We start from the raw sequence: 10,795 nt of genomic DNA on the forward strand, positions 1-10,795 counted from the left end.
TTTCACCTAGGAGAAGGTAGGATTCTCAGCCAAATGGACTTCATATAATTCAGGAGCTAGAATTCTCATCTGCATCCAAGATGGTGCTAAATGGTCACACTGAGCTTCCACATATAAAAATGCCTACACAATGGGGGTATCTGTTCCTAAGACCAAGTACTAATCAGAAATGCATTCTTGTCCAATACAACAGACATTCTTGACTTATGGATTAGAGGGTGAAAGCTCACTGTCAGTCAAACAGATAATTAGGAGCTTATCAACTCACAAAACACTATATTGGAAAATATCGAGGTGGATAGGTAAAAGCAGTACATTGAGATCTGAAGGAAATAGAGACAGCCTTTCAAGGAAAGCCAAAAAGCCCCCAACTTTTGAAGCCTCCAAAGTAGCCAAAAGCAATGCACAATTACCACTGAACAGCTGAACCGAAAGGTTACTCAATGAGACTGAAAGGGAGGAAAGTACATACAGAGGTGATACAGAAAGGAGAAGGGTCTGCAGAACAATCATTAAAGAAGACAGCTTGGACAGTGCTCATGCTCTAACAGATAATGAAGATTAAAGGGACTCCACTGCCAAAACAGCCATTGTTAGAACAAAAAAGGAGGTGCAGGATCCAGATGTAAATCTCTATTCTTGTGAGAGAGATTTGATCCACTAGGAGTGGCAGCTCTGAAAGGAATGTGTGATGAACTGTCCACGTTTTTGGAGTATATTGGCAATAAACCAGAGGGTAAACAGCTACAGCCACTGCCTGAAAGCACCTAGGACAAGACCATGAACACGGAGATTGGCACAACAGATGTATCTCATAGTACAAAGCCCGATGCAAACTTGGGACACTATCCCAGATGGGCCCTTGGAGATTTTTGCTGCTCTTTTTAAAGTCTGTGCTTAATAATCCTGATAAACAGAACACTTCCCTGATATACAGTTCTTTGCTCAAATAAAACAAATGCAGGAAATTACCATCTAGTTAGGTGTATGGCCTCAGCAGAGTGGATACAATTTGCAACAAGTAACTTAGAATAAAGTTTGGTTTTTTTGTTGGCTTTGTGGGGCATCTCTTGCCCCTTTTTTTTTTTTTTTTAATCCACTGTATTTTGATCAAAAAGGGAACCAGAAATATGGAAACAACTAGACAGTAAAAGAAAAGCAGCTTTTCTAAAGGGGGGACTATGAAGGTCAAAGAAAAAAATCAGATTCAGTGAGACAATTGAGAGCAAACATATGGCACATCATGAATGCACCCCTGCTATAACCCATCACTCTTTTTAGAGAGTGGATCCATTTCAGAATCACAATATGTTTAGCTCCTTATATATTACAGAATATTAGATTGTGTTTGTTCTGAGACACAATCAACAATATCCCTCCCATTAACGAAAATTGGTCAGCACTGTTTGACCATGTATCAAATATGGCCTCAGAGGACTAGGAAACACTTCCATCTGTGGAATGTTTCTAGCAGACAAGTAGAAGTAAAGGAACAAAAAGAATAAGCATAATGGGTCCCAACCCATCCTTAGGATTTCCTGCCCCATATTAGCTGTAAATTAAATACCAGCTTTCTAGCTCATGAGGCAAAAGAAAGTAACAACTAGTATTTAACTTCAATTTAGCTTTATTTTCCAAGACTTTTAATAAAACGTTCCAAAATTAAGTATCATATAGCTTTAGATCTATTTTTGTATCTACTTATAATTTCTCCTCAATTTCTAACTCCTTCTCTTAAAGGATATTGAATGTTTTCCTTTTACTTCAAGCACTCTAAACAGGATATAATTTTGCCATACCACAAAAATAAATAGAGCTCAGGAGGAACCTGATGTTTAAAAGATGTTTCTCTTAGCAATTAGAAGGCATCAATTAAATAAAAAAGCATTTTTCAGGTTTTTTTATTAGAAAAAAAAAAAAAGGAAAAAATTGAAATGCTGTTTCATTCTATTGTTGTAGCTGACACATTACCTTTCCTGTAGTTTCTCATCAGAGAGCTGTAATTCTTCTTTTAGGTTTTGGTATCTATCTTCCCTTAACAATCTGGTGCCATCATAGAGAGTCAGTTCTCTGTCATGTATTAGTCTGAAAATAAAGAATAAGCTCTATCTAGCCTTTGATTAGTTTTTAAAACACTTATAACAACTAAAGGTTTTTTTAAAACCTATCTCAGTTAACATGGGCCACAGTAAAAAGAAAAAATGATACTAACTCAAGGTGCATCCATGCATGGAGGTAAAATAATATATGTAAGTTTTAGCACATAGTCAGTCAACTTAGTTTAAATCCAAATGGTAAGAATACGAAAAATAAAAAAATCTGTCTTACCAGTGGAGCGTGCATAAACGGCACGAAACAGCTTTTTAGTTATGCTTGTACCAAGTAATATACTTTTATTTCTTGAAGGACTATCTTTCAGCTAGCTTTAATGATTAACATACATACAGACCCAGCTTTTATTTTGTGATATGCAGAAGTTGATTATCCACAATACATGCACATGTCAGAACTAAAAATCAGAAGGGAAAGCTAAACATATGAAAAGGCAAAAACACAGGCAAGTGTAATTCTCTGTTCTGTCCTTCTGCATACATATATAATAAGAGAAAGCAGAAAATGCTTTTGCTACAGCCCGCTTTTAAAGCTCACAATGTCGTTTAGTTTGCAAAAGGCAGTACATGATGCATGCATATAAAATAGCATAAAAATTTGACCTGACAGTATAATTATTAACATAGTATTTGCTATTATTGTGTTCTGCAAAGTTTAATTTATTTTTTATTGAATTATGAAATAATGTTTAGAAAGAGCTCTTTGCAATCAATATAAAGTATGCTGTGTAACATACTTCATAACATGCTTGTTTAGAAGCAGAATGCACTCAAAGTATTTAAAATGTTTTCTGACATCCTGCATTTTTAAATTGTTGCACAAATATTACTAGTTTTTAGATTTCATAATTTTAGAATAAAATCTAGCTCATTCCAAAATTCAGACTTAGACTCTAAATTTACAACAGGTTGAAACTTCCTGTATTATTTTAGGCTTACAAAAAATCAAAGAATTGTTTCTTCTTTTAAGTAAAAAAAATGAGCACTACATCTTCTATGAAAACTCAATGCTCAGCTTGATCTTTACAGTATTCCTGAAGTTGCAAAGCCATATTCACCAGCAGGAACTTAAGGTCTCAGTATGCATGCACTCAATACACACATCACGAGCACCCAACTTATCCACGCTCCCACGCTGACCTTTGGAGTACGGCTAGAGTGCCGGGGTTAATGCGATGGATGCCGTCAAGAAGAACAAGCTTTCCTTCCAGAGCTGCGGTGACGAGTGGCGACGGTCTCCAAGCAGTGTCTCCATTCGGAAGCGTGTACCTTTGCTGTAGCAAATCTCTAGCCGTCATATCCTGGAAGTATCATCAGAAGAATGTATTTATGATCCATTTTCTTAATTTATGAGTACACGCTTTCTCCTTAAAAAACTGCATTCTGTTCTTCCCAAGAATATTAGGAAGATTAGCAGGAAATCTTCAATTACTTTCCCAAAGAGTATTAGAAATACACACACAAATCTACTCACAAAATGTTTAATAGTTACTCTTTGGAAGTTCTAGACTTGTCAATGTCACCTCTTTGAAACAAGAACAAAAGCCTTTCTCCCCTCTACCCCTTTAACAAAACACAAGCAAATGACAACTTGTACACAGCCCTGTGTACAGAAGGGGGCAGCAATTTACACCTGGAGCAAACAAGAATAATCTCTTTCATATGGAAGCCACGTGAAAGAGCAAAGATTCCATGATTAATCTTGAACACAAACCAGCATGACATTCAACCTCGCAGCAGGAAAATGCAGTGGAACCATCAGAGAATAACGAACAGGGTAATAAAGAAGCCCGTAACACAGAATTTACCAAAAATACATAGCCTATCACAAAACAATGCTTAAGGAATAAAACAAAACCAAAACCAACATCTAGCATATCCTCCAGCACACATACTCTAGATGTTCCATTACAACAGGTAAGCACTAGAAAAACAAAGATGCAATAGTAATTTTGTGACCTGGAAGACTAAATTCCTTCCTTGGGCTGTGCTGTGAACACAACTTAACCTAAAATCAGATAAAAACATATTTTCTATTGTAACTGTAGCTTTTGCATATGTCCCTTTCACAACTATAAACCCTTTGAACTTTAAAGAATAAAAATAGAATACATTACATCATATGGCCTGAATCATTTCCTTTTTCTACATTTCCTTAAAAGACCTAAAATAACAGGACAAAGTCTGGTTCCTTCAGTGCTTCCACATTTGTCTAATTTAAAGTCTCACATTCAAATCCACAAAACCATACCGTATTTTTATTGTTGCATTTCTGTTGTTTTACTGCTGTGTTAAACTTTCCTATTTTATTAATGAATTAGACATGAAACATTTTTACAGAAGACAGAGAAAAATGTGGGTTTAGGACTTGCTTAAGAACTGTGCATTCAGCAGCTAGTAAATGCCGTAATGAATATTTAACTAACACACCTTTTGATAATTCATCTCAAGAGAAATGAAACAACACACAGTATGAATTGACTGGGTGTGCTATACAGCATGTCCATCTTTAATTCCAACTATGAGAATCATGCATTAATTTTCTGCAGATAAACTCAGAGGAGTATTTTGTGCAAAATGCTTTCTGATATATAACACTGTGGTTTAAATGGTTGAATGAGATTCAATTTAGGGATGATTAAATAGGAATACCATTGCTAACACCTGCACAGTTTTTGTAAGGAACTTATTTTATGGCTAAGTACCTGCCCAGTGATTTATTTTTTCTATTTATTTACTTTAACCTAATTTTTAATAAATTTTATTCAAATCATTTAATATATGCTATCAAAACTAATGTTATAATACTCCCTTTGGAGGGGAAGTAACTGAAGTATAAGAATTAATTATTCCTCTTATTTTGGACAAAGCAATGGCAACAATATATTGCCTTGTCAAACAAAGGTTATTTGAATTTGTAAGTCATTATAACTTATGTATTTTATGTTTCATTGTTTATTTTCTAGAGAAGTTTGTATACAGGAAAAAAAAAGACGTTTAGGAGAAAAAACGAGTAGGATAACTTCTGTTCCACTCCCTTTAGCAGCTATATCAACACAAGTCTCCAACCTAGCCATTTTTCATGGCTTGTAGTACTAATCATGTTCTTGGCAATTATGAGGTGAAGAATCTATGTTTCCCGCATTTCATGCCAATTTGGACTCATCATTTGTTAGCATTTCTCCAATAAAAAACTGGAAGCATTTGGTAAAGAAAAATTATGAGGTCAGGCAAAAAAAAAATAAGTCCTAGGAACAAAAACATCACAGTACACAAACACCAGTGATGTGCTTACAAAACTGTTTTTGCTAGGGAAGAAGAGGAGCAAGTTGCTGGAAAACTTGTAACATCACTTTGACTGTTACTTTTTTTCCCCCTCTGAAACTCTAGGGGGAGAAAATATTTTATTTTAAGCAATTTGAACTAAAAGTTCCCTAGCTACAGTCCACAAAGCACTAGCTGGCTGCTGCTTCTCATTTGCTGTTGCTTAACTGCATTAAGAGACAAGTTAAAAACAAACCTTTCCTAATCAGGATGAGTTTCCTTTCTCAGCAATTTACCTACATGGAACTGCATATAATGAGAAATCCGTATAATGATGTCAGATATCACAACAGAGACAGGAACTACTCTCTCAGCCAACTATTAGGATAAGAGATGATCTATGTTCCAAAAGGTTTACTATACGTAATTTGATTTTCACCTCACAACATAAAAGCTTTTGGAGTTATTTTTTCTGTGAAATCAATTTAGAGAGATACACCTTCTCACACTATTCAAGTCCTTAAATCAACTTCAGTTGCAAAGAATGATGAAGCAAATATTAAAAGCAAAGACTATATACACATTAAAAAATCCAAGAACTCATTTCTTCAGTGAGCCTGAGGAGAAACACTGCTACTGCTCCAGACCAAAGGGAAGTGTCCCTCTACTCATTTTTCTGCCTGCAGAAATTACCAGAAAATAAATATGAACCATAGAACAAAGAAAAGCCTCCTTAATTTTAGAAATGGATGGCAGTATGATGTCTCTCTGAAAAAAACAGAAGACACTTTTTTGAACCAAAGTTGAAAAAAATGCTAAATTTAGAGCATTTTCAAACTTTTCATAGTCTTCATTGCTGAACTAATGTATGAATTTAACATTTGTTATGTCATTAAATTATCCTATTACACTGCTATGCAAAGCCCCTGATACGTTATATATTTTAAGAAAAACAAATGCATTCTAAAATTCTATTTATAGCTCAGCTACATTTAATAATATTTTTATACACTGCTTTTTGTAAAAAGTTTTGAGTTTATGTAACACATTATACATTAAGGAAACATTTCTATGTATAGATACATATGTGGACCTTACCTAGGCTTGGCTACACAGGAATTTACAGAGAACAAGCAGCTCTCAGTCATTTACTTGCTTTTTTGATACTGTTTGATATCACCAAAAGCCTTTCTATAAAATCCCTCTGCCCTCTGAGCTTGATCAAACCCTGGTGAAACCAAGTGGGAAATACCTCAAATCCTTTCCTAGATTTTATTTGCATAGGAATTACAGATCCCTTTGAAAGAAAGATGTTTACCAAATAATAGTTCCATTGTCAGCTCTGCTCATGCCTCAAAAAATGAAGCCTTCTGCTCATATTCATCGAAGCCATACTAATTAAAGGTAGGAAGTTGAGAAACAGCGGCCATGGTTTTAACCAAATAGGTATCTAATTTTGCTGGTGAATACCCAATATTTTATTGTGTGCACCAATACAAGGGTTAGGGTGTGCTTGCCCTTGAGCAGGTTTGTCAAGTTGCAGAAGTTATTTTTCTGGGATGAATTAAAACTATGTTTACAGTGACAAGTACAGAGAGAAGTACGCAGAGTAGCTGGAGACACAGCTCTGGCTCAGAAGCTATATGCCTATTTTAATAGACCACTATACAAAAGATAATATGCACTGCTGGAAATCCAGGTATATTACTATGAACAAGACATTACACTGATGAGGGTATGTAGCCCTGGAACCCAAATCTGCTCACACTCAGCCACATTAAAGCGTAAGGAAAGGGCAGAAGTCATCTGCCTGACTCCAGTTTTGCAGACAGTTTCAAAGTCTTCACCCTTATCAGCTGAAGCCATATCGGGGGAAGCAAAAGCAGTGGGATCCTGTCTGGAGAGGTTCTCTACAGTGCAGGAAAACATAAAATGGACTGTCTTTTTACATCATCATCACTATTTCTCTTTTCTATTTTCCTCTCACTTTTTCAACCATTCAACCTCACCACCCATCTCTACCAGTGTTTCTCCCCACATGCCAGTATACTTTTAAATCAGATGCTGCTGCCATTTCTTCCTTTGGATGTCTCCATGTCGTCTGGGAAAAATTTAAAGCAGAAAAGGGATGGAAGAAAGAGACCGGTATATTGCATTAAACCTGATGCTAATGTTTCCCTGCAGCATTGACAATTATCACTTACAACAATAAATCCCGTTATGTTTGGTGTATTTTGACCCATAAGGTCATAGGAGACTCTTGACTTCATATTTTATTTAAGCCCTTCCATCCCTCAGGGTTATGGAGAAAATCTTACACATGTGATCTCTGTGTGAAAAGCTAGGAAATTAATTAATTCTACTTTTAAATCTTGTAATTTTTCAGCTTATGCCATGAGGTTAAAGTGTACTACAACCTAAGACAGACAATTCTTTCCAAACATGTACCAAGTGACCACTGGCTATGGCAGTGCTGTTAAGCTTCACAGAGCTTGGGGTTTGCAAAAACACCCAACACTTTTAGTGCTGTGAGAAATTCTCTATTTGAGATCATATTTAAAGCATGATCATTAGCAGATAGTTTCCTTACCTGGTATAGCATGATAGGTTCTACGCTGTATCCCAGTATATCAGCAAACTCCTTTGCAATAACTGTTTTGCCACAGCCCTAGAAAATTAAAAAATATTGATTAGATTAAATTCTAAAGATCATGGGGAAGAAGGGAGAACAGAAATTTAAATTCTTACTTTTCCTCCAATTAAACACATATCTTTAACCATATGGGATTGCATCATTTCTGCCAACAGTTGATTATGGCTGGAAGTCCTTACGAAAGTATCTGATCGAGAATGATTTTTTAACATTCCAGTTCCAGCTGGAACCTGTAAGGAAAAAAAAGTAAATCAAAATGCTAAATAAGCTATACTGTGATAACTCTAGGCTTTGTGTGGACTAGGTTACACTCGTCCAAAACTACTGTAATATTCTCCTGATAATTGTCATCCATCAAACTTGAAACTGTCACTGTCACAACATTAAATATACTAATTTATAATAGAAAAACTCCTTCACATCTCCTTCACCCACTCTTCATGAAAAAAATTAACAAAATGTGAATTAATACAATTACAGCATTGGGGTATGCAAAGAACTTCAGGCTGTTCATGCAGGAGACAAATAAAAAGTCACCAATACTCACTGCTCATCAGAGAAACATGGAAGAGATAGAGCAATTAGTATTGTGAAAATCTGACCCAAACTTTGGAAAGTTTGAATTGTTTGCCACGTTAAGGCACATGCTCTGTATTTCCACTTCCTGCTCTAGTCTGGGAACTGTTTCATCTGCAAACTTCTTATGCCCTCCTGTTCCCAGAGATATTCTGCAGAAGTACTTTCAGAAGGTATCACCTATGTGCCCAGTGAAACCAAAAATCTTTGCCTCAGAAAAGAATTGAATCAAGTTCCTACACACAACTTTTCCTGAAAAGTTCCCATTTGCTGTTGTTCTCCTCTTCACTTTGTCATGGTACAAACTCTCTGAGGACATTCCTTACCAATGTTATTATAATCTCTCTGACTCCCACTAATTCACCTTCTTTACAGACTCTCTAGACTCTCCAAATTCAACATTAACTTCATATTCTCAGATCAGCATCTGTTTCCTGAGTAAGAACTTATTTCACCACCTAGCAGGTCATAAACTTCATTGGAAGAAACTCAAACTAATCATAGTTGATGCGATTACTTTGTTCCATTTTCCCAACATCCTGTGTCGGAACATTACCAAGCACTCATTAGATTTTATTTGAAGTGTAAACAAAGACAGACTATTGTTTTTACAAAAAGAAAAAGGGAAAGCAGAATTAAGAGCATCATAAGTACTCTCTGCTATTCTAATCCAATAAAACAGAAAAAGAAATTGAAAGGCTTTTTTTTTCATCCAAACTGTAATGATTCACATGGAAGAAACCATGAGTTTATCTAGAAATAAAATCATGCATATCCATAAACTAATATTCCAGTATCTAAATGTGTCTCCAATAAATACCATGTGTTACTCTACCAAAAAAAATGCTCAGTGCAAATGACTTTTACTATCAAGTGTAAGTGTCAAATTCTTTAAGAGACGAAAACAAGTTAGTGATTTTAAAAAACATATTATAGTTTGATGAATTTATAAATTCATACCTGGAATGTCACTTCTTTTTCACCAATTTGGACAGTTACATCAGCCTTGAACCGTTTGTTTCCATGTGCTCTTTCTACTTTAGTAATCTTCCTGGGAAACAAGTGTTTTTCTGAATCTTGAAGCTCAAAGCGCTGCAGAATTCAGAGGTGAGGACATTAATTACTAAATACAACTTTCTGGTTTTTAAAACTGTTCCTTCTAAAACAATGCCAGAAGCATATTCATGACTCAGTGCTTATGAAGTCCTAAATCCATTTACTTTATTTCAACTTTTACTTCAGATATCTGTGTCCATGTTCTTGATGGCCTATATATTTTACATTTAAAGCCAAAGCAGAGATTGTATACCAGCTACTTACTCAGACTGTAGTGACAGATGTAAAGTGAAAATGTCACATGGTGACTTTGCCAAATCTTAGCCTGACAGTCCAAAATAACATGAGAAACAAACCATAGCCTTCAGCATGTGTAATAATAGATCACCTATCTCTGCAGGTCATTATAACCAATTGCAGATCCAAACGTTTGACAACCAATAAAAATAACCAGAAAAATTGCATTTACTTAGCTTCCTACTGCCTTATACTAGGTAAATTGAGGACAACGTGTACAAAATAAGCCTTCAGCATGTTCTGGGTATGTCAAGGACATAAAACAGGACAAATGTTTTCTCAATCCTCTTTTGAGCATTATACTCTCTATTTTTGCTGTACATGGAAAGCACATAAACCATTTAAAAATGTTCAGGAAGGAGAGTCATGTTCAGGAAGGAGAGTCATGTTCAGGAAGGAGAGTCATACTGGGAACGTTATGCACAAAAAAAAGCTAATAACTGAAACCACTGAAATCGTAGAGCCATTTTATTCAACAGAGTGAAACTCGAGTAAACAAGAGAAAAAGGAATACTGTCCAACTCCTTAGAATTCCTAGAAAACAGAGTTTTTTAAACAGAAGTCATTAATGAAAACAACTCTTAAAAGGCATGTATTATTATTACTACTAGGATTCATAGCAGTGCCTACTGAAGTTTAGAAAGAAAACTGAGATGGATTTTTACGAAAGCTTTTGCTCTTCATCACTTTGTAAATTTCCATTCTGGAAAAAAAGCCTACAAAAATATTATGTTTAAACACAAATTTAAGATAAATGTGCTTTAGTAAAGGGCTGCACGAAATTATATTCTTATTGAAACAGCTGAGTCTACTTCAGACACTATTAAATTTTTAAACA

The 10,795-nt window shown here is 35.3% G+C and overlaps 1 protein-coding gene across 1 annotated transcript in view; it reads right to left on the reverse strand.

Annotated features, from left to right (window-relative positions):
- VWA8 (von Willebrand factor A domain containing 8) overlaps positions 1-10,795 on the reverse strand; it is a 169,152-nt gene that overhangs the window by 122,057 nt on the left and 36,300 nt on the right. The window contains exons 9-13 of the mRNA XM_008633141.2: positions 9,565-9,696; positions 8,124-8,258; positions 7,966-8,043; positions 3,252-3,412; positions 1,972-2,085 (exon numbers count right to left, since the gene is read on the reverse strand). Of these exons, the coding sequence (XP_008631363.2) occupies positions 1,972-2,085; positions 3,252-3,412; positions 7,966-8,043; positions 8,124-8,258; positions 9,565-9,696 (620 nt within the window). The remainder of the gene's footprint in view (positions 1-1,971; positions 2,086-3,251; positions 3,413-7,965; positions 8,044-8,123; positions 8,259-9,564; positions 9,697-10,795) is intronic.

The sequence above is a fragment of the Corvus brachyrhynchos genome, unplaced genomic scaffold, assembly GCF_000691975.1.
Source record: "Corvus brachyrhynchos isolate BGI_N302 unplaced genomic scaffold, ASM69197v1 scaffold202, whole genome shotgun sequence".
NCBI lineage: Eukaryota > Metazoa > Chordata > Aves > Passeriformes > Corvidae > Corvus > Corvus brachyrhynchos.